This window comes from Chelonoidis abingdonii, chromosome 10 (assembly GCF_003597395.2).
Source record: "Chelonoidis abingdonii isolate Lonesome George chromosome 10, CheloAbing_2.0, whole genome shotgun sequence".
In the NCBI taxonomy this organism is placed as follows: domain Eukaryota; kingdom Metazoa; phylum Chordata; order Testudines; family Testudinidae; genus Chelonoidis; species Chelonoidis abingdonii.
In genome coordinates, this window is record NC_133778.1 from 30,845,918 (window position 1) to 30,871,054 (window position 25,137).

The window sequence follows — 25,137 nt, forward strand, 5'->3', positions numbered from 1 at the left end:
TTCTGCCAGATGACAAGTGCTGTCAGGCCTCAGTTCAGCAAAGCCACTTAAGCACGTGCTTAAAGCCCATTCAATTTTGTGAGACCTAACATGCTTAAAGTATAATGCATGCTTAAATTCACTGCTGAACTGGGACTTCACTTCTGAACAACTTGAATGGTGTCTAAAGGGGCTCAGCACTGGGAAGGATCAAGCTCTATACTGAAAAGGCAATTACTTCAGTGATTAAGAAACAGTTATAACCAGGATTCATGCTTACAGACAATTTGAAAAGTTTTACATTTTTTAAAACAGCAGAACTTACTGAGTGTATTGGGGAGCTTTCCTTTGCCATCAGCTGTTAAGCAGAACTTTACATTAAAGCTGTTTAAAAAAATATTTCAAAAAGCATATTTGATTAAATATTTTTCAGCAGAACGTAGTTTAAAAGCTCTCTCCCATAATTTTCCCAGTTCCAAGTTCTCTTCTTTAGAGACTCCAAACCCAGTCCACTCCCAAAGTTCAATCCTCATAGCCCAAGAAACCAGAACAGATTCATGACTGTTTCTTTTGTCCCATCTAGTTCCAGTGGGGTCATAGGGCACTGTCCAAAACCTGACCTGCTCTTTCCCCATTTACAAGGACAAATGAATATACAAAAACAGGTCATGTGTTTTTTCACCCCAACTGAAGCAGGTAGAAAACTCACTGCATTGCTCTCAATCTGCACTCCCAACCTGGGAGAAAACTGGAAATTTCAGTAGATATGGATTATGTTATTTCCATATGGAGAAGTTTAATGTTGGGGAGGCTTTCAAGGGCAAGGGATACAAAAATACCTGAAGCATGTTGGGCAGCCACTCTTTAGGGTTAGGAAGTAAACCTTGCAGTATTATAGCTCTGCGGACTGAAATACCAGAGAGCCATCAACCTTAAACATGACCATGGAGAACACATATAGCAGTTTATACGGCTCATGGCACTTCTACACTGAAGGGTCATTGTTGACTAGGGTATAGGTCTTGCCATTGTAAAAATTTAAAACGTCAAGATGGACAGTGACAGTAGAAATGCAGAGCCTTTAGAGCTTGATTAGCCTAACAACGCTCACCTGTGAAGACCAGAGTTCAAATTGTGCTGTAGGCCAGAAAAGAAAATGAGCTGGGGCTCCTGATCTAAAGCACTCCATAGTGGGGAACAACTGGCAGCCAGGGATTTGAGGAGTCCAGGCCTAAAAAGGCAGGGCGATTGCAGTCCAGAACTGAATTGTTAAAACAGAACTGCAAGACATCTGATCCCAACACACCTGGCCCAGACCAACCCTAGTGGTCTTTTACTTTACTGAACAGTGAATGAATTCTAATCAGTAGCAGTAGTAGCAGCAAATGTTTATGCAATAACTTCGCTAGCGATTATACAAGCATTCACCTGCAAGATGCTGAACCTTAGTACTGACATGCATTAGAAACCTGGAACATGTAGAAATTTCCAAAAGGAAACTGAGGACTTCCTTATTTGCACTGATATGCAGCTGTTCAGATATGAGCTGATTTAACTGGGGAGATTTTACTCTATTCAGTTGGAAACATTTTGCCATCCGTGAATGAAAGGTGAAAAGTGAGGATCAAATCCAAAGTCCACTGAAGTACTGGGAGTCTTTCTATTGATTTTAATTTGATTTGGCTCAAGCCCTAAGTGTGCTTGCTGTGCTTTGCCTAGCCATTCAGAAAATCCAGTTTCATTTTTTAAAATCTGTTTATTAGTTCTACTCTTTTGGCCTTGAGAGTTTAAGTAAAAACAAACCACTGTACCAGGAAACTTTCACACGAGTATCTGGCAGTTCACAGATTTTTTCCTCAGGATTTAAAATGGTTGGATTAACTTCTAAGCCGGCGTTTACACTGATAACTGGTCTAGCCCTGTAGACAAAAGAAAATAAATTTGTGTGAACGACGACATCACAAAATTCTTCATACTATGAAAAAATGTTATACATTAAGTAATGCTAAAAATAATAGATAAATAATGTAATGATAGAGCAGCAGATGAAAAAAGATACAAGAGAAGGTTTTTCCATTGAATTCAAAGTGATGGAGAGTAGATGGGGCAGAGAGTTAAAGAAAAGCTGCCCCAGATACCAGGAGCTGTGGACTCTCACATCAGTTCTACCCAAACATCAGAATGAATCAAGAAGAGGCAGATACTAGATAAGTAGAGGGAACAGAGAAGGGAGTGGAATGAGAAGTTATTTGGAGGAGACTGGAGTGAATATGTGCAGAACTGAAGAACCTTAATGACACTTTTAAACTAGATCCCTAATGGCTATATTGTAACTTTACATCCTACCCTGGGTAAGGGGCAGGGAATAGCTACGTGGCCTCAGAAGCAGATCAGAAGAGGAGTTGGAACTCTCCCACAATTCCTCCCCTTCTCCCCCTTTCTCCGAGGAGAGTAAGTTACTTCCCTTTTCTGTGAGAGTAAGTTACTTCCCTTTTCTGTGAGCCATAAACTTTTTTGTGCGCAACTTAATACTCTGGCCTGTGAGAATTAGGGGCGATGGAAAGCAAGCACCTTCCATTCCATGCCCCACTCTGCCCCTCTCTCACAGGAAGAGTTGCCTATAATGAGTCAGAAGCTCGCAGAACCTTCAAGGATGAGAGCAGGTTTGCACATCTGACTAGGCAGCAGCATTTTACACCTGCAGGCCTCTGGAGAACTGTCACTCAGGGGAGGCCATGGAGGAAGATCTCATGCAATGTTTTCTCTCAGCTCTGGACACATCCACCAGAAGCAAATAATAGATTATAGACCATATATTAACACAGTGGAAAGAATGAGGTACCTACTTTTATCCATGTCATTCTGCAATGCAGCAAGACAGAACTTCAGACTCTCTCGTTTCTGTTCCACTCTGGAATTTACAATTTGCACTGAGCTTTCCTCCTGACTGCACTTACATGAGAACATGCACCATGTGCCTACCTGTACAAAACAGCTGTGTCAACACCAAAGGCTCCGACAATCAAATCTGGAAAGGAGAAAGAAATGCTAAATTTGAGAGTTTATCCCCTTTTTCAAAAAGGGACATTAGTTGGTCAGACATATAAAAGTGATGTAGTCACATTACTGCAACCGTTCTAAAGCTATGTCAAGAAAAAAGCACCTGGATATCCATTTTTGTCCACATCAGTGGCTCCTTTCAGTGAGTACCCAAAACTTGGTGGCATGGTACGGGCGGCCCACTGTCCTTCAAGAATCTGAGATGGCACTGCATTCAAACCTGTTGCTCTTCCGTTGTAGATGTAAACAACCCCTCTTTTGTCCTCTCCACCATAGGGTGCAGCAACTGCAATATCTGTGAACCAGAAGAATAGCCTTAATGTCTCCAAATATAAACAAAGAGAACTTCTGTGTGCTGACACTGAACAATTCATATGGGCAAAATACAGTTACAGCAGAGTTTCAGAACATGGCAGCAAGTTGATAATGTTACTATTCTCTGAAAGGTTTACTTATCTACACCCTCGTCTCTCTTTTACATAACTTGTAGGAACCTGAGATTTTCCAGAATGATACCAAAATTAATGTTTAAGGAGCATGTGTCCTGTAGATTTATCTACAACATAGAAGGGCCCAGTCCTGCAAACACACTTTTGCACCTATCTGGAGTCTGGGTATTTAATACTTTCCCCTAAACCTCCCAGGATTGGTCACTTCCGGAGACAACTCATCAAACTAGGTTTCATTAATATAATCACGTTCATCCAGAGGGTTCAAGATTTTTAATAGTTCCTATAGACCTAAACCAGCCTAGTAAAACACAGTTATTAGAACCAAAGCGCTATGTTGATGAGTGCTTTGCAATATACCAGAAGCAGAATTTTAAATTAATGCAATTATGCCACATCTCAGTAAGTCTGAGAACACTTATATTAGCAGTGAATGACAAACGGCTGTAAAGAAAATGCTAATCTGATTCCTTACAGGAAACACAACTAAAAAACAAGTGCACCTGCTGATTCAAGACCACCACTGGTATGCAGTGCACATGCTGATTCAAGAACACCATGGGGAGGGATAGCTCAGTGGTTTGAGCATTGGCCTGCTAAACCCAGGGTTGTGAGCTCAGTCCTTGAAGGCACCACTTAGGGAACTGGGGTAAAAATCTTTCTGGGGATTGGTCCTGCTTTGAGCAGGGGGTCGGACTAGATGACCTCCTGAGGTCCCTTCCAACCCTGATATTCTATGATTCTAATCAAAGTATTAAAATCTGGAACACGTAGCAGATGTTATAACATTACCCTCTGTACATTTATATAAAGCCGCATAATGAGAAGAAACTCTCAAATATAGTACTGTTGTCTTATGGGCATTAGGACCCATCTGCACTGAGCTGATGAAAGGAGCAGACACAATGGTACTGTACCATCCTGGGATGGAAAGCATGTTAACCAAATGACCCTATCACAGAGCGGAATAGTAGAGCTTAGGGAAAAGATACAGTAATGATTAAATACTAGTAAATGAATTAACTTTAAAAAGGTGAAGATTTTGTTCAGTTACCTTTCTAACAAATGAATTAAGTCTGATTAAAATAACCTGAGCAGAAAAGCATAACAGAGTAGCAAATGAACTAGAAAAGACCACTTGTGTTACCTAGTCTGATGATCAGCATTTTGCAGGACTATTATTAGCCTTGATCTTACTAATGTTTTATTAAACTTGTACTTGAATGGCTGCTGAGATGTTGCCTCTGCACAAGAATTCCATGCTACTAACAACTAAAAGTCCGAATATTCACTTTTGTTGAAACCACTGGCATAGACTATTTTGAGCAGCAAAACACATTTCTTTAAAAGCTGAACATTCAAACTGTTTTCTCCTATGAAAAGAAGTTGTAACATATACAGACTAATACTGGGCCTGAAATCAAATTTTTGCCTCTCATGCATGAGAAGAATCTCCTGGACAGATTATCACCTTTAATATTGTTCTTTAGATCTAGTTTGCATTTCTTGTTCTGTTTTGTAGCATGACTATTTTGGAACTATAACATTTCCTATGGACCAAATGAAAGGCTAGAAGATCAGCTACAATCTCTAATGTATTAATCCTTCATGAAATATCCTTTGTTGAGGTTGTATTTGCTATCATGACACTTTTGGGGGAAGGATTGGCTTTTATAAAAGGGAAACCTCAAAATTTCACCAGAGATGCCTTTCCAACTCATGACTGGAATGATGTATTTGATCAAAATACTTATCATTCACAAAGAAGTTCACTGACTGATCTAACAGCTTAAAATAGTCATTGCTGTTGTTTAATTGGTATAGTCTCTGCGTGATGCACACACGTAACTCCTGTTAGCATTCTTGAGAGTAGCATATATGCATTGAAGGGAGACTAGACCTTGGTGTCCAACAACCTAATCTGTTTGTGTTCAGAATTCAGATTACACTGTGAATTTAATAATTCATAAAATGAGGTCCTACCATTGAAGCCATCTTGGTCCAGGTCCCCCAGAGGTGCAATAGAACTGCTGAATCTCGCAAAGATCTCAAACCCATTCAGCTTTATGATCTGAAAGCCTCCAGAAGCTTGTTGAAGGCATATGGAGACCTGACCCACCTCTTGAAGTTTGCCATCAGAACCACGCTCCATAAAGAGGGGAGCTCCAATAAACAAATCTGTGTAACTGTATAAAAAATACACAGTCTTTCAACCACCGCAAGAAACTCCAGCTTCACGTGTTCCCATCACCCATTGTCACCCAGAATTGTACAGTTATGGTTAAGATGAATGTTTCATATCTATCTTTAGGTTTCACTTGTAATTTAAAGAAATGTAGTGATGAAGAAAGCATACATATTCAAGCATCTAAAGCATGCATTTCCTATTTAGACAGTGTAAATGACGTATGGCAACTTTAAAAAAAAAAATGCATGTTGAATGCTCAAAATAAAGTGTGTTGTGCAGGGAAACCCTAATAAAATGCAGTAAAAAAGCCATAAAGGAGCGAGAAATAAATGTAATAGGAAATATTGCTAATTTTGTTCTAGGAAATTAATTTTGAGAGACACACAACTGTTTCTACAAACAACTAAGAAAAAAAAGGCACTTACTTATCTCCATTAATATCAGTGGCAGCTACAGAATATCCAAAATAGGCAGCCATCTGGAAAACAGCAGCAGTTTTACATTTGATCCAAATACTTCAGTGAGTGTCATTTTTGCCCCTCTCCAAAATATTTGGCACATGAATTTCATTAGGGGCCACCAATAGTTTTTTCATTCTTTTCCCCTATTCCTTCAGTAAACTGGTCTGTTTCTACAATGGGATAAAGAGAATTGATGACTCCTTCCCCACAACTAATAGAATCCAGTGGTCCATCCTCTTTTTTAATTCTTAACAGACTAAATTGAATTACAACACCAAGCAGCCCTAACACAACTCCACTCAATGACTCTTACAGGTTTCTAAAGGGGTTTCTGTGCTAAGACTGTTTTTCTAAGTAATATCAGCACAAGAACGGGAATTCATGGAACACATCCACAGATTACTAAAAATATGGAGGCATATGAGCTAACAAAATACATCTCCTAGAGCATGGACTTCATGCCTATGTTCTGTCATTCTGAAGAATTTTTCTATCCTGCACCCCTACATCCACCTCATTGGTATAAAGCAGAACTATATACCTGTTCTCCAGTAAAATTGTACAAGGATGACATATTTTTCCCATTGTAAATAGACACCTGCATAGGAAAGAAATGAGCTAGTAACATGTCACTATACACTACAACAACATTTAACATTAGTTTTTCAAATTTAACATTTCAAGTTTCCTACCATGCCCAGCGTTCTTGCTGCTCTTGGAACCCCAGATACAAAGTCTGAAACATAAGAGAAGACAACTTGGTAATGTTCAGATTCCAGCTGAGCAAAGAACAATGGCTCAAGATAGATCTTAATTTGCCTGAACCTTTTGCTCATTCCTAGAATGTGATGTACTATACTGTGTATGCATCCATGTACATGTGGGTTTGTGTCTGTTTGAAATATATTACTTCAAGTCTGCTTCCTGCTGAACACATTTTTACATACCAACAAAACAAGAACAAGGCTGTACCTTCTATGCCATCACCACTGAACTCTCCAACAGCCACCGAATAACCTGAGCAACAATAACAAAGAAGTGATAAGTCACTATAAGAAGCTTATTCATTTTTGCTTTTCATGTAATTTCTCAACATTTCCTATATGATCCACTTTGCTTGCACATCCTATTGAATGATCTCAAAAGACAGTAAGATCAATAGCTATTCCAAACAGCATATCCATTGGATAACTATACTACCCAACTGAAAATAGTTACAGTCGCATGAGATGCATCAATTTCAGTAGGAACAGCCATGCCCAAATGGTCAGGTTTGTTTTGCCAAATGGGGATCCACCAGTTTGAAACTGGAATGGCTAGGTTCATACAAACATATAGATCCTACAGATAGTCCAGAACTGACATGTTTGGGTCCGCATCTGAAAGGATTTATATGTTGCAATCCAAGTTTCTCTCTAATGGAATCCTTTGATGAATTTATGGCAATGAAATTTGGTGGTGATCGAGACCAAATGAGGATTTACCTGTTATGTTGAAAAAAGGCATATCAGGAACAGTAACAGAACGATCCTAGTTCTGGACTCAGCAGTTGAATCTTGGCTCAGGTTTTGTAAAAGAATTTTGAATAACGTCTAATACAGAGAGAGCTCCTACTTGAGATAATATTTAGCCTGATTTTTTCTGGTGGATGAGGGGAGGTCACATCATAATTCAACTGAGATAGCAGACAATGACTTGTTCAGATGGTGATGGTAAAATAATCTCAAAGCTCTTTGCTAACTACTTAATATAAAAAAGCCCAATCACAATACCAATTTTACGGATAGGAAAAACCGAACAAATGCACAATGAAGTGCACACAGTTAGACAAAAATGCTTGGCTCCTGGGCCTCATGTCTACTCACAAGATCTTCAGGAAAGAAAACAGGAATTTTACTAAGACATCATTACTGGCACTTCTGCTTTTGTGAAAAGACACCTGGGATTCTTAAATGACCACAAAAATTCAGGACCTCTATATTAACCTCATCATTCAGGAGTACATACTCCCCATTCTCCCAACCATTACACTGGGCCATTAGTCCAGTACAGCTTCAGAGGAAATAGTATTACAAAGTCACTTTTTGCAACACAATACCTTTTTTTGAAGGTCACACATCCACACAAGTACAAACCCTACTTAACCTGTCAGATCTGACAGACTCCAACATGCTCTGGTTCAATTTATTTTAGTGAGGAAGAACAGTTTCTTCCTTCAGATAAGGGTTTTACTTGGAAGTTTAAGGCACAGTATTTTTTGAGAACTTCCAGGAACTGTAGCAAGAGCATTGATATTAATTCGTTACAGTATTAAATTATGAACATATTCAGGGCCAGACAGGGGAATATTTTTAGAAAGGACAATTCTTTTAAACAATGTACATGTGAACAAAATAAAAATGTTTCCCAAACAGCCTTCTCTTAAAGGATTTCCTGGTCCTCCGTTTTGCACTTGCGATAAGATGGATATATACTCACTATTTCTTGGAATACAGACCTCACACTGGTATCCATAGGAATTCTGCACACTCACCCAAGGAACACCCTAAAACTATTCTCTCCCAGGAATTTTACTCCATGTTCCCTAGGAACATTTTTCCTTTACTTTCTTTTGTCTAAGCAAGACCTAGATAAAGCTAAATGATTACTTTCTTAACGTCTCCTGGAGAACACTTATTTGTTATTCCATCAACACACATTTTCATTTTGGTTCACAGAATCCAAAGACTACTTCCAACTGCTGTATTTCTAAAGTAAATACAAGATGTGTGAGGGGATGGGTGTGGATGTGAATCTCCATATAGAATTACATATAGTGATGTAAGGCCTGATTGAAAGCCTAGTAAAGTCAATGGAAAGACTCCCACTGGCTCCACTGGGCTTTGGCTCAGGGCCATGAAAAGTTAACGGCACCCATTGTGTTGACAAAAATGAAATGAGGTCTCAAGTGACTGTGACATATTGATGAATTGGTGCAATATTGAAAAGCAGACTTTCACTTGCTCCTGACCAAAATATTTTTATCTAGAAAGAGGACTGCTCTAAGCATGAATTTAAACTAGTAAGTAGGTTTCAAATGTTTCTAATGTTTCAGCATTTTAAAGTAAAGTAATCTCCAGCATTTTCTTATCTAGGTTTATGTAAGGTGGGGAAATGGGTCACTGAGATTGACCTCTGTTCCCATATTAGCAGGGTCCACTTATACACTTTTTTTTTTTTTCAGTCTTTTATTCTCCTTTAAGACCTCTCAGGGAAAGTTGAATTTTGAATTACCTTGGAAACTGGTATGATTTGAACAGGCAAGTCTGATTCCATGCCAGACTGGTGTACATTAGACTGCCCCGTAAAGGCAGAACAGGGCTTGTTCCTTTACTTTCACAATTTTAAAGTAATAAAGGACTTAAGAACTAGGGGATTTTCTGTGCCATGTTACACCAGCTGCTGACTTAAAACACTTCTTTTTTGAAGGGCAGAGATTACGGAATAGTAAGTAATCTTACTGATAAAGATTTCTGGTCACACATTCCCCCCCCCACCCCAAGGGTCACACAGAGTCACTGAGAAAGTGACAAATCTCTGACACCATATAAAAAGCAAACGCAAAGCAAATATACATGGATTAGATAACATGTCCAAGAGCTCCAGATTGACCATGAGTCACTCCATATCAGAGAGACAGGATGCATGCACACAATCCTAAATGGATAGGCATTTAGCAGGTAGAAACACTCTTATCAACTGCTATCTTTATCAACATTAACATTCAGTAAGGGCTCAAACCTGCTCCTGTTGAAATCAATGAAGTCAATAAAAGTTACTGGGTCTTTTGCAGTGGGTGCAGGATCAAATCCAATGAGTCCTACTGCAATATTGATACAAATATTCCTTCCCCCTTCCCCCCCAAATGACCTACCCAAGTAGCTGTCATCAAAAGCAGCACTAGCGGACCGTGTTGCTAACTGGTCATCATACTTTATACTGTAGACTTTCGAATTGTATTTAGACACAATTTCTGCCACCCGATCAGAAATGAGTTGACCTGCGGGAAAAAAACCCATTAAAATAGATAAATGCTCTGGTGACTTTAACTGTGAAGAATGGGACTTAATCAGAGAATGTTTGGATTCTAAACCTCCATTAGCCAACAATAACAGTAGCCATCGGGAGGCATGAAAATAAAAATGTAGACCACGATACAGCAAAGACTTAGGTTTTGTCTACAGTGGACTTTGTTGTGAAAACTTTTGCCATTCAGGGGTGTGAAAAAAAACACCTCCCAAATGACAAAAATTTTGCCGATTAAAAGTACCAGTCTGAACAGTGCTTTGTCAGGTGTGGAAGTTTTTTTGTCAGTGAGAGAGCACGCTCCTGCCGACAAACAGTGGCTACACTGTGCGTCTTTTAGTGGCATTTCAGAATTTAGCTAAAGAGAATTGTAGGAAATTATGAAACTGCAAGTTCAGGAGCATTATTTTATTTTTAAATTACTGTTACATTTAGAATTTTTTTTCCTTTCAAGTTTTATGTAAGAGATGACAATTTCTCAAGCAGCTAACAAAATAAATATACATTACAAACTCAATTTGATGAGCATGAGTTGCATGTGTAACACATTTTTAATCACTTTCCTTTATTCAGGGTCTGCACTAATACAGAAACTATATTATGTATGTGCAACGTGGGCAACTACATTTGGCAGCTGCTCACTAGGGGTGGTGGCAGCAAGTCAATCGGCTTTTGTATTCACAGGCTGTCTATGCTGCTTGAGGTATCGTGCTAAAAATAGCAGTGTGGATGTTGCTGCACAGACTAGCTGCCCAAGTACAAGCCCAACTGACCCCTTGAGTCTGTACTCAGCTGGCTAGCCCATGCCACGGTGTCCACACTGCTATTTTTAGCACATTCGTTTGAGCATAGCTAGTGAGCGTCTGTCTGTCAAGCCGAGAGGGCTCTTCCACGACTGCAGTGTAGACACACCCTACAGACCGTGGATGCGCAACGGTCAGTTGAAGGCCTTCCCTCTAGGAGAAGATAAATTAAAAGTTCTTGTGGAAACTATGAAGTTAGAGGTAAGGTTTGTGTTACAGCGCAAGGCAGATGCATGTGGAGAATGTAACATATCTCTGTATCCAAAGGAAATGGAATGTACTTCTCTTTGTGGGGCCTGTAGCGTGTCTCATTGACAGTGAATAATTTTATGTCTGCGTTATAAGATACAGGAAAGACCTCTGGCTTAACTTTACGTTTCCTTGCTTTTAAGGTTTTGGGTGAACGGGCAAAATATTCCCTGAGGTAACCTCATTGGGCTTGAACAAAATATTTGCCTTTAGGAACAAACACACAGCACTTTATATATTTAATAGAACATTTGTATGGCTATTTAGTTAATAATCAGTGCAAAGAAGTCTTTTAAAGCTGCCTCAAATATTCAGTAAATGTTTTAAGGGGATTAAAAAAATATATATTTCTAGTGTCTCATTCACTGAGATATTGGCGTTTACGGAGGAGTCAAGATAGGTGGAGGGGGGGTGAAAAATCGAAGATATCAGCATTTTGTGTCACAAGTGATTTGTCTCACCTTGCCAGTAGAAGCTTCCAGGTCCTCCAAGAAGTACCCGGTCTCCCTAGAAAGAATTAAATAAAAAAATAAGAGCCTTCATTACCATACATCTGAAAAATAATAATCAATAATAAAATATATGGTAATTCTAGGGGCATACAGTTTTCTTGTACTGTAAAGTTGCTGTAGCAACCCAGCCACGTGTTATACTTTTTAAATAGATTTTTTTAATTATGATTTGAGATTACACAGACCGACAAAAAGAGAATCAAAAAACAAAAAGGAAAATTAAAAAGACTGATCTTCTAAAATTTTATTAGGTTTAACACTACTGAAGCAAATCAACATCTGCTTTTGATCAATTTATTTTCCCATCTCTATGCTCCTCTCCCCATCCCGCCTCTTCTTTTTAAACTCTGAACTGAATGATTCATGACATTTTAGCTGAGACTCCTACAGGCATAATTTTAAGACAATACAATATAGTTAGAACAAAACCGCATGACATTTTGCTAGGAGTCTGTCATATGACTGGTTTCTGTGGAGGCATACAGACTTTTCTTAATCAACTACAGAAATATTGTATACAAAGTAGTCTTGGTTTCGATCTTTGTGTATATTACAGCAAAAGCTTTGCTATCCAGCATGTTGTGGAATGGGGGTTGACGGTTAAGTCAAAAATTCCAGTTAACTAAGAGGAAGGGAGTTTGGGTACAGGAGGGGGCTCAGGGATGGGGCATGGGCGGGGTTTCAGGGTGCCAGATCTGGACAGCTCTCAGTTCAAGTAGCTCCACAAAATTGGTGACATGTCCAGAGAGGTGCGGCCAAGCGGCTCTGCATGCTGCCTCCACCTCCAGCCGCCGCCCCCACAGCTCCCATTGGCTGCAGTCCCTGGCCAATGGCAGCCGCAGAGTCAGCATTCAGGGCAGGGCAGGGGCAGTGCACAGAGTCCCTGTGGCCATTCCTCCACCTAGGAGCATTAACCTTGGCCAATGGGAGCTGTGGGGGCTCCACCTACAGGCGAAGGCTGTGCACAGAGCCACTCGCTGCATCTCTCTGGACATGTCAGCACTTGCAGAGAGCTGCCCAAGGTGAGTGCTGCCCAGATCCAGCACCCTGAAACCTCTCCCACACCCCAACCCACTGCCCTGAGCCCTCTCCCGCACCCCCTTCCAGAGCCCACACCCCACAACCCCTCCCAAAAGGAAAGATTATAGAGCTTTCTGGTTTGCGAAGTGCCAGATAATACAGCTTTTCCTGTACTTGGAATGCTATGATCCAGCAAAGCATGTTTGTAACTTTAAGCACAAGCAATCCCATTTAAGTCATTGTGACTATATGTGTGCTTACACATGTTGATGGATCAAGTCCTTTTTTTATGTGATGCTTCACTTTGTAAACATTTTTTTCCTATGGTAGGATTTCAAAAGAAATCAAAACAAAAAAAGAAAATTAAAAGAGACTGTATGAAAAACACATTTTCATACAGCAACCTACATACATAAAGAAAGAAAACATAAGTAAGAGAACAAGAGCAAGAAGATACACAAAATTTGGAGCTGAGGCTCAAGAAGAAGCAGTGATTTGGGTCTAAAAGCAGAGTCTACTAATGGAGTTATTAAAGGGGGGGGCGGTGCTACACTGTCACTTTCAGAGCAAGTCATTCCTGGAAGGGAACTGACTTAGTGACTTGAAGTGACCAGTGTATGGTTAAGTGTCTAATAAAATTACAAGATTACTGTAGTTTCATTTGACCTGAGGACCAGTGACAGCAAAGATAAAACAAATAATCAGGTACCATTGACAGAAGCTGGAAATGCAGGGTACTTACGTAGGGCATGGTCCTTCAGAGCTCAGGTGCTAAGCACCTTGCAGGATCAGGGCTCATAATAATGGCTTGTTCCAAACATTTAGATTAGTTTAATAAAGTTTTACTTTCAGGAATGATGGATCTTTATTTTAGATACATGCCTATATCAGGTACTGGCTGGAACTGCTGTAATTTGTCTGCTGACTTATGAAAACAAGCTACATCCAATGATCATCACATACCTTTGTAAAATCAATGCTAAAGCCTCCTTGACAAAATCCCTGTCCATCAGCATCAATAATTGCTGTAGAAAAGAGATGGGGGAGAGAATGATAAATTAAACTTTGACAGGGAATGGTAAAATGGTTAATTACATTGATCCATTCTGCTCAAACATCCTTGGATGGCCAAAGCCTGGATTGGGTGAACTTGAACTCTAGGTGATTTTTGGTTTTGTGTGAGGACGATTTTTGTCCCTCTCTCTGAAGCAGTGGTCAAGGCCAGAGGTCAGATACCAAGTTAGGTGCTTCAATAGTTTTTTCTAGTATGGCAAGGCAGATATTTCTTCCTGTTCTTCAACACAGGATCAAATAACTTTAGGATCAGTTCTAGGCCTATCCGAATAGAAGTAAATGGTAACGCCATATTCCTGTTGAGTTAAATTCCAAAGGTATTGGGGAAAAATAGATGTAAAGTATCTGGAAAAAGGAACATATTTTTCTCTTTCTATGCAAAAACAACCCAGAAATCTATAACTATAATGTATTTCAAGGGCTGTCTGAAGAAAAAGAGAAAAGCATTCCAGGCTGAGAGTTCCCATGCTAGGATTCAGCCCAGAGAGAGATTTTATGACAGAGTTAATCCCCTGTATATACAGCTCTAGGGCAGTAATGTGATAGGCCCTTATTTATAACTGTGTGAGTTGCTGAATATTCGTTAAGTTTAAGACAGACATTTATGCTCCTTTTATGTTGGATGACTATGGAATGCACTTCCTGCTGTTCTGCAGAATTTCTCAGTCAGTGTTGTGATTCAAAAGGAGGTTAAAGAAATAGGGTAACAAATTTAAACAGTAATCTCTTATTCTGGGTGTTCAAGTTGAGACATCTTGGGTCTGATTTCAGAGGTGTGAGCCACCGCAGCCCCCATTGATATGACCAGGGTTTGTGGGTGCTCAGCACTTTCAAACAAATAGGCCCATGATATCTGAAATTGAGTACAAAAAACATGAAGGCACCAAAAATCAGAGTCTGCTTTTGAAAATTTTACCCTAAGTTTACCCTAGTTGCTGTTATTTGACACAGCTAAGCTACAGAGAAGTGGGACTGTTCTGTGCAGGGCACTCTGTACTCATAATATGTTGCAATACCCTAGTTATTCTCCTCTTCAGTCGTTCACTGGCAGAAACTTTAATCTGCTCTGGCACATTTCAAACAGTTAAAAGGAGCATCAACTGGAGCATTAATATGACGACAATAATTCCAGATTCAGAAATTCATGCATTGAGGGTTGCAACAGAGAAACATCCACATCTCCGAAGAAAAGTGGGCTCATTTTGGATGCCACAACAATTATCAATGAACTGTGAAATTCATATCTGGATTTTCCAAAATTCAGGGATATTTGGATCCATGGTCTTAGTTTGATCCACTGTAGGGAACAGGGTGGGGTGTGGGTGGAAGTGGGGATGGTGCTGAGAGAGAGATACCGACATCAGGATTTTCATTCAAATTTCACAGAACATCTCAAAAAGTTCAGGAGTGCCCAGACCTGGGGCTTTGGGTCAGGCTCTTCCCCAATTGCCACAAGGATAAATGCCAACCTGACCATGGAAAAAGAGGGAAGGCACAAAACAGATTCTCTTCTTACTCCACACAAATATACATAAAATTGGTGTAACAGAAGAGAAATTGAAATTACTAAGTTAAACAACAAAACCTTCTATACATACTCGATCTGCAGGGAGCATATTCAACAGCCTTAGATCCGTCATGAAGGTAACAAGTTCCTACAGGCTCTCTCTCCTGTTTCACTTCAGTTCTCCAATGATACAAGGGGGCACAGGCCTGAGGAAAAGACATGACAGTATATAAAACAGGTCTCTCTTTAGAATGCCTGAGCAGGTCGGATGGATCTTTGCACCACTGTTCTACTGCATGCCCAAGGAAAAATGATCCAAAAGCACTGCTTTTAGTAGAAGTACATCAGACTACCTACACAATGGGCAGTTGTAACAACCTTAGACAAGGAAAAAATCCACTTGTATTTTTAGAAAAGTGCATTCGTTGATAGAAGGCTGTTTACAACTCTCATAAAAGAGGGAAGGGCTTTAGAGGAATTTTTTAGAAATAACTTCAACATCTACTAATTCATGAATTATACTAGACTTTCCATAGCAGAAAAGCCAGCCAATAAACTCCTAACGAGAAACTCAAATGGGATGGCAAAGCTAAGTTTAATTCTGAATTGTCACAGTCCTTCTATTGCAGTATTTTCCTGTAGAAAAATATTACAAGCAAAACTTACCAGAATTTTATCATTTTTAGACCTCACAGATGCTCCAAACCACTGGTGAGACTTAAACTCCAGTGGATCATTAGGTGCAAAATTTCTGTCGCCTGGAAAGAAAATTAAAAACACAGCATTATTTCATGAGCACCGAGTGATCTTTAGAGAAACAATACTAATACAAACAGAGATAAAAAGCAAGCCGAAACCAATAATACTTGAGGGCAGGAATAGCTTTGATAGAAGTAATTTTTTTCTGATGTGCTTATATATCTATGGGATATGTGACTATTTACCAAACATGTAAGAAGCATAGGCAGAATGCTGAATTACTGTAAGAGCACAGTTGCCTAGATTGCCGACCCCTGATCTAGGACTTGACTGAACTGAGTTATAGGTTAACAGATGAATTTTCCAAAGCACCCTGCATGACTGTGCTCCCGCTGAAATCAAGCACTCGGTGCTTTTGAAAATTTCCACTCTAAGCTTCTAGAAAGGTACCCACCTTGTACAGGGCTATGTCTATGCTGGCAATTGAATGACAAAACTTTTGTCTTTCAGAGGTGTTATAAAAAACAAACAAACAAACCCCTGAAAGACAAAAGTTTTGCCGCAACAAGTGCCAGTGTGAACAGCATGTTGTCAGCACTCTCCTGCTGACAATGCAATGCAAATATCGCTCTTTTTGTCGCCAGGAGAGACGACAAACAGCGGCTACACTGCACAACTTTTAGCGGCATAGCTGTAGTGACACAGCCATGTCACTAAAAACTGTGTAGTGTAGACAAAGCCTAGGGAGTCTGGCAACTCGCTGTTGGAGTGGGAGGAGAGATTTAAGCATAGTTGTTTGGGTATATTCCACAAACACAGAAAATGATACCTTTTGTTCTTCTGAACATGCTCAGAAGTGTTCAACATACAGTATTAACGAACAAATGTTTGACATGAGAGATTAAATTTTTGTTAACTAAGCCTTACAAAGAAGCTCACTTACTAAACAAAATAATCATATTTCATAAGCAGGGTTTGGACAAAGAGAAAAAAAGAACTGTCTCCTCCTTGAGCACGACAAAAATATCTTACCTACATGTATCAACAAGTGAGAAATATATGCACTGCAATAGCTTCTCCCTAGCAGCTTTTTTTTAGATTGTGCCAAAATTTAATGTTTCACGAGAGTATTCACAGAAAGTAAATTAGGCCTAGAGTCTTAAGCGTGCAAAACTGAAAATCAATAAGTGTTTACTAAACTTATGAAACTTTGGGTACAGGAGTTCACATGCTCAAACCAATGTAAGACATTTTGGTGGACAATTTTTTGTATTATTTATTTCTGAATTTTGTTAAACCATTGATGAGAAAATTACTGTAAAACCATCTCAGTGAGCATGTCTCTCTAACCATAATGTTGCCGACCCCAGGCAAATAAATAAATACATAAAATTGGTCAGGTCCTCAAAAATCATGATATGGTCTTAAAAATCATGAGATTTGAAAAATAATTCATTGGGGCTTCTTTTTATTTGTTTTCTGGCTTGGGGGCCTCAGAGCTCAATTTTGTTATGCTTTTCTCCATAGGCTAGAAACTTTTGCTTGTTTTAAAATGAAAGCTGAGATTTTCACGTAACCATCAACTGACTGTAGTACCTGGGGCTTTAATACCAAATACCCTGAGATTTCTGACTAAAGAAGAGAGTTGACAACACTTTCACTTTTAACCCTTGCCCATTCTCTCCATTTTGTTTGATGCATCGTCTTGTCTTGTTTTAAACTTAAATTGTAAGCTCTTTGGGACAGACTCTCTCTCCTACTATGAATCTGTACAGCACCTAGCACAATGGACATTTTGGTTTCTCTGCAGTACAAATAAAATAACTACAAAATGAAAATCTAGTGCAGACTTGAGACCACTTAGATTGACCTTGAATTAAACACACTGAGATCAGCCCTACTGCCTGCTCCCCCGCAGACTGATGGCAGCAAATTTACCTCACAGTTAAAAAAAAGTGTGCGTGGGGGGAAGGGCTCGTCTTCACTGTCTCTTTACCACGGGATAGCTCATGTCCATTAGTTACCCCTCAGTAAAAAAAATGCAGCTGCCCTTTTTAATAAAAAACAACAAAAAAAAAGCATTGAAGACAAGCTCATTAGGTCAACTGCAATGGTACCAACAAGGAGTGAAGTGCCTTTGAGGGTACGTCTACACTGCAAACAAAGACTCTCTAGGCAGCATGTCTCAGCCTACGTCAAAACAGCAGTGTAGCCTCTTGAAGGCCACCTCTTGAAGTAAGGCTATGTATTAGTCTAGAAGATACACACAAACAAACAGGACTGCACTCATGCTCTAAATGCGTACCCATCTGAATGTACTGATGAACCTCACATCTACCACATACACATTTCAAGCTGTTAGCAGATAATGGTTTAAAGATTTGATACGGTAAAATGGGAAGAAAACAAAAATCTATATCAGAATATGTTTCAAAACACAAGGAAGTATTCAAAAGTTTAAAAAAAAAATCAGGAGAAAAGAATGAAAGTTGAGTGTATGCAGTGCAAATGGTGTGGCCAATTCTTAAATGTAAATATTTATAGGCTAATAGTTCTAAATCCACAACAGTAAACTATTTATCCAAATAAGTTTTATTTGGGGATTAGAAATATATTGTTTTCTTAAACTTAGAGTGGTATTGTGTTTTGAGTTCAGTTTTAGTTCTGCAGCAAACCACATTGAATTCCTTTCATCAAAGCATTAACCTACTGAATACCTTGTTCCCGTCCTTCTGTCCACCAAAATAAACCCTGATATCTACCCAGAAAAAAAAAAAAAAATTTTGCACTGATTTTCATCTCTTTTTGTTGCTGTAGTGATAAACTCCCTGGAAACATTAAATAAAATAAAAACTGAAAATGAAGTTCATAAATAGAGAGCTAAGGGTTAATGTTTTCTTTCACCTTTAAGGTTAAAAAGAAACCCACACCTGACAGAGGACCAATAAGGAAACCGGCATTTTTCAAAGCTCAGGGGAGGGAATGTTTGGGTCTGTGTCTTTGTCTGGCTCTCAGCTATGAGAGGGGATCTTTTCTATATCTTCAAGCTTCTAATCTTCAGTTCCAAAGTTGTAAGTACAAAGGTAGAAATAATAGCTGTTATGTTTTTTGTATTTACATGTGTGTAGTTGCTGGAATGTTTAAATTGTATCTCTTTTTGAATAGGCTGTTTATTCCTTTTCTTTTAAGCAATGAACTGTGTTATTGTCACCTTAATACAGAGAATATTTTATGTCTTTTTCTTTCTTTTTATATACAGTTTTTTTTAAGATTGTTTGAGTTTTTTTCTCTGGGTACGCTAAGGAACGAAGGGAGGGAAATTCTCTGTGTTAGATCTACGGAGGGTGCATCTCTGCAGCACAGGAATTGGTGGGGGGGGAAGGAGATAGAATCTTTCTTTTTTTTTTTTCTTTTATTGTTTCTTGTATTTGGTTGTCTCTTTGTGGAAGAGAAGAGACACGCTTCTTGGTATTGTGATGTAAAGAGGTTGCATCAGTAACTCTCAGGTTAGCCAGAAAGGAAAGCCTGGGAGGGGTAAAAGGAGGGGGGAATGGGTTATTTCTCCTTGTTTTAAGAATCCAAGGGATTTGGGTTCTTGGGGTCCCCCCAGGGAAGGTTTGGGGAGACCAGAGTGAGACAGGCACTGTAATCCTCTGTCTGGTGGCAGCGAGATAAAATCTAAGCTGGTAATTGAGCTTAGAGGGTTCATACAGGCACCCAGATTTTTGGACGCTAAGGTCCAGATTTGGGAATTATGCTTATGATAGAAGGGCCTTAATCATGGGGTACATGTCACAAAAATAAAAATGAATGTATCAGTGCCAGATCTGTGCTGGGGCTTTTCCTTTGGGCATCTGTTCCACCAGCCTACTTATCATCTTATGTACCTTCTCATTAGGGAAAAGGACCTGATATGCCAGCTCAATAGTGCTCAGCCCCTTGAAATCTCACCCCTAGGACTTTTTCCTCTTTCTAGTCAGAGCAGGCAATTACTCCAAACAAAAAGCGCCTTCACCTAACTGGTGCTAACACAATTATGCCTTGATACATTCCAGTTCTATTATATTCAAGCCTCCTGCTCAAGAACAAACTTGGTATCCTTTAATGATCAGTTTTATGGGTGTGTTTTTGCTGTTGGAGAAACGGGACATTGTCATTGTTATATTAACTAGGACTTAAATTTACATCTGGAAGTTGAGATGGGGAAAAATGGCAGGAAGAGGAGGAGATTATTAACCACACTCTTTCAAAGAAGGCAGAGAGATTCAAGGAGGGGGGAGGTTTATTTCTAACTTATTTTAGGCCAGTCTGCTACAGTCTATGCCTTCTTCATTCAATATAAATGCTATATAAACAAACAATGGTGAAGTTACTGTTAAGTGATCTGGAAGTTGTGCTATGCAACCCTGAACATGCTTGGAAGCAGAAACTCATGGAAACTCCATGGTCATGAGAAGATTGGACTGTAAACATTGTCCACTTCTGGAAGTGAGTCTGAACTGAGGTAACTATGAGTCAAGACAAGAGGCACTGAACTGGAGAAGTTTGGCCCAGGCTATGAATACTTAAAAAGCTGTTAAATTTAACGACTGACCTAATTTACAGAATAGATTAAGGACTCCTCAGTAAAATAAGGACTGGTGCAGATAAGATGAGTTTTAATAAATGGAAACTTAATGCAGCTGGCAAAAAAAAGGCAACATCACAAAATATACAGGAGTGTTCTTCTCAGAAAGCAGTATTATAGATGGTTTGAAGCTGGACATCTTCCATATAAAATCTGAATAAAAGGTTTCAATGTGGGGGATCGTGAGCCAAGAGAGCGAATGTTAATCACCATTTAGAAGTCCCATGCTGTGAAGGGATTGACTCTTGCATGAAGATCACTTGTTTAGCAAGCCTGTTTGGATCATGACCCAGCGATAAAAGGGAACACAAAGCTCCTGCTTACCTCTGATTGGGGGAAAAAATCCTGTTACTTCCTCAAGGCTCTGTTGGAGCAACAGAATTCCCTCCTCTCCTCCCCTCCCCCACCTCATCTGATGTAAGCAAGAAGCCGTGTGTTCCAGCTAGTCCTTAAATCACGATCCAACTATACCCAGTGCAACAGTATTCTGACAGAAATCTACCTAATCACAAACACACAAGAGTGATTTCTCCAGTGCCGGGAACTGACAGCACATTGGTGAGGTTTTACACAGATAACACCTCTCCCCACTCTACAGTCACTGGAGTTACCCTGAGCTTCATTCAGATTTCACTTACCCCAGGGTAAATCACACAGATGACAGTTAGGTTTCAAGAGAACTATAGGAGCGTGAAGGAGGGGTTAGCAAGATTAGAATCGACCCCTCTAATTACAAATGAAAACACAGCCTTCACACAGGTGAGTGGTTTGTTTTTGAATCAAACAGCTCCCTTTGAGATTAGCAGGTTTAAATCTCTGTCCATGTCAGTGGCCAAATCTACACTCCCCCTTACTTTGGTATAATTTACATTGCTCAGGGGTGTGAATAAGCCACCTCTCCAAGTTCTCTCCCGTCGGCACACAGCATTTTCACCAAATGTGTTACAACAGTGCAGCTGCACCAATGTAGCACTTCTAATGTAGGCTAGCCCAGTAAAACAATCATACTCATTTAAAAACCAGTATTTGCTAAAAGTGGATAATTTCCCAAAGATACCAACTTTCCTAGTCCTGAGATCCATTGATGAAAAGTGCTATACAACAGTTATATTATCATCCCAACTTCCCTTCCTTACCCTACTCTAGGGGAAAGCAGAAGTTCCCCACTATTTTCTCCTCAATATACATATCAGTTTGCCTTCAAGAGTTTTGTTCAAGTTTACAACATGCTAGTTCTGCCCTGAACTCTATCAGCAGCTCCTAAACTGTGAAAGGATGAAGCTGCACAAAACAGCTAATATGCCCTCCTAAAACTAAATAGGTCACAGATAGAGCCAGGCCAGACTGGTGAAGCAGGCTTCCAAACAAAGCCTTTTATTGTCTAGGATCACCCACTTCAGCAGGGAAGGAAGCTGAGAAACGTAAGAGGGAGTGGGGGGGATGGGACTTTATTATTTCCCTTTTGAAAAGCTTATTTCTCTTTTAGTGTGGATCAAAACAATCGATCTCAAACTAATTTCAGCCAAAATGAATACAGGACAATTCCTTCATAAAGGCTGTGGTATACTAAACGTGGGCAGTGGAAGAATACAGCTAATTGGAAAAGTGCCAAACAGTACCCAGTCAGACTTAGCCTATGTAACTTTTTTTTCCTGGAGCAATCAGAAAAAAGCTGAAATGGACTCAAACATTTCAACCAGTACATGAAAACCCCAGACTTGAAGCTTGGTAATTTTCTGTAGATGCTTTTCCCAGTTCCTGATTTCAGAAAGTGATACAGAAAAGACAGAGAGTTCTGGAGACATCCTCATTGCCAGGAAAAAGATTAAGACTAACAGTGAGTCACAATCTGTGGAGATATATATTATATATACAATTTTAAAGAGGTGGGGAGACAGTATCACTGCGGAGCCAGCACTTTCTGTGCTAAAATGGAATTTGCCAGAGAAATCTGCAACTCATTAGCATGGAAATTCCAAGTTGTTTTAAGAGTATATTTTAGTTTATAATAGTTTAATGGAACTTTCTGTATTTTGTCAGATAACTAAGTATTTGAATTAGCAAGGAAGCTCTTGAAGCAAGGACTCAAAAATGTTATGAAGCTGACGACACAGGGCTGTACACAGAGGCATTCTGAAATGAAACAGTCACATTTTCCCAATCTAATATGCAATTCAAGAGCTCACAAGTACACTGCATTGAAGCATTAACAGGAAATTTTGTCATTGAAAATGTAAAACTTTTTACTATTCTTTTGAAAAGGTTACAGGATTCCAAACAATGCCCTAAACATTCCTGAAAAAGGAAGAGTTAATTTCAATCTTGCAGGCGTGATACTCAAGAGAACTGCAAGAGACTTGAAAGGAAGAATACAATTTCCTTTTTGGAAACAAGCACGTAACAGAATCCTTTGGTTCACATTCATTTTCTACATATTGCTCACATGTGTACATTCTGATAGACTTCAACTGATCACGTAGGTCCCTAAAAAGTGTGTGTGCGTGCATGTCCAGAATAAAATTTCATAGCTTTTAGTGATCTCACTCCCTCAAAATCCTATGTCAAAAGAACAGAGGCATTTTATCCAGACTGCATAAAGCCAGTAAAGATTACGCCCCCTGACATTCACTATATTACCGGTAACAAAAAAATCTTAATGTGCCTTGTATGCTGGAAGGCTGTTTGTGAGCGGCACAGGTGTGAGCTACTTCAGCAAGGCATTGTAAGGCATCCTAGGTTGCAGGGCAGGGGTGACACAGCTACTCATTAGTCTGGATTGTACCCTGGTATGTCACATTTGATCAAAACTTACTTTTGCTGATGTTCATGTACAATGACTGAAGAACACCTACCTGCTCGCTGATTTTTGTTACCTGTTACAACTAGTGTCTGACAGTCTTTTGACAAAATAAGAATAAGTTTAATCTTCTCTAAAGAGGAGGACATCCCCGGTCTGTACAACTAATGTGAATTACCTTTCAACATCTCAAGAAATCATCAGCTAGGCAAGATCTGGAAATACTTTCAGCAGTAGATGGATCTGTGTGTGTGTGTAAGACCAGCCCTACTGAGTTACAAGGCTGTGAGGAGGAAGGGGCATGGAAGATAAGTTGCATACCACAAAGCAATGAGACACCGGCCCAAAACAGTTAAAACCAGTGGGTGCAGCAGTAAGGATGCACCTTCTTTCAGAGGTGTAGTGCATATACATGAGTAGCTCCCCAAGCATGGGTGGTAATAGCAGTATACACAGTCAGGCATGGTTTATGCCGGCAGCGGGAAAGCAGCAAGGAAAGGCTCCACCAGCTCCCCCTTACTGGAGCCTTTCACTGCTGCCTCCACACTGCCAGAGCCTTTCACTGTTGCGTGTAGCTACACATACCCCACATGTCACTTCTAGTGGTGTGTAGCATAGACATAGACTAGGAAACAGATTTTCAGAAAAAGCTGAAGGTGTGCAGTTAGGGTTGCCAGGTATCTGGATTTTAACCATAACGCCAGCAGCTCTGGTCGGTACCACTGACTGGGCTGATAAAAGTCCAGTCAGTGGCACAGCGTGGCTAAGGCAGGCTCCCTACCTGCCGTGACTCCGTGCGGCTCCCAGAAGCAGCAGCATGTCCCTCCTCCGGCTACTATGTGTAGGGGCAGCCAGGGGACTCCACACACTGTCCCCTCCCCAAGCGCCGGTTCCGCGGCTCCCAATGGAAGCTGCAGGGTCAGCACCTGCAGGTGAGGCAGTGCGCAGAGCCACCTGGCCACGCCACCACATAGGAGCCAGTGGGGGGACATGCCCCTGCTTCAGGGAGCTGCTTGAGATAAGTGCCACGCAGAGCCTGCACCCTTGACCCCTTCCCACCTTCCACACCCCTCATTCCCAGCCCCACTCCAGAGTCTGCACCCTCAGCTGGAGCCCTCACACACCCTAACCCCCTCCCACACTCAAAACCTCAAAGCACCCCTCATCCCCATCTCCACCCCAGAGCCCTCCCCCCCTCCTGCACCTCAATCCCCTGAGCCAGCCCAGTGAAAATGAGCAAGTCAGTCAGGGTGAGGAAAGCGAGCAACAAAGGGAAGGGGGATGGAATGGACAGGGCCTCAGAAAAGGGGTGGGGCAGGGGCAGGACAAGGTAATGGTGTTCAGTTTTGTGTTAGTAGAAAGTTGGCAACCCCAATGTGCAGCTCATAGTGTCATCACACCTTTTAGCAAGTTTTATATAATTTGCTTTCAGAAGGAAAAGAGAGAGGGTGGTGTAGTAAAATTTAGCTACAGTTCAACGCCTCTGCAGATTTTCACTATGAACAAATTACCAGATCTGGCTGCCACCCAGCAAGGGCAGGAAATCAGATGCAAAGGCCAGAGTATGCACTAGAGCATCCGCCCTGTACAGTAAAGGACCTCTACACAAAATTTGGTGGGGAAGGGAAAGAAAGGAGAGAACTGAGA

At 40.3% G+C, this 25,137-nt stretch overlaps 1 protein-coding gene across 1 annotated transcript in view; it reads right to left on the minus strand.

The window, feature by feature from the left end:
• Positions 1-25,137, minus strand: part of ITGAV (integrin subunit alpha V) — an 89,023-nt gene that overhangs the window by 40,083 nt on the left and 23,803 nt on the right. Inside the window, exons 3-16 of the mRNA XM_032791258.2 lie at positions 16,034-16,125; positions 15,459-15,573; positions 13,750-13,811; positions 11,716-11,761; positions 10,051-10,176; positions 7,110-7,154; positions 6,830-6,873; positions 6,679-6,735; positions 6,102-6,154; positions 5,472-5,674; positions 3,143-3,334; positions 2,962-3,007; positions 1,791-1,898; positions 305-363 (exon numbers count right to left, since the gene is read on the minus strand). Of these exons, the coding sequence (XP_032647149.1) occupies positions 305-363; positions 1,791-1,898; positions 2,962-3,007; positions 3,143-3,334; positions 5,472-5,674; positions 6,102-6,154; positions 6,679-6,735; positions 6,830-6,873; positions 7,110-7,154; positions 10,051-10,176; positions 11,716-11,761; positions 13,750-13,811; positions 15,459-15,573; positions 16,034-16,125 (1,248 nt within the window). The remainder of the gene's footprint in view (positions 1-304; positions 364-1,790; positions 1,899-2,961; positions 3,008-3,142; positions 3,335-5,471; positions 5,675-6,101; positions 6,155-6,678; positions 6,736-6,829; positions 6,874-7,109; positions 7,155-10,050; positions 10,177-11,715; positions 11,762-13,749; positions 13,812-15,458; positions 15,574-16,033; positions 16,126-25,137) is intronic.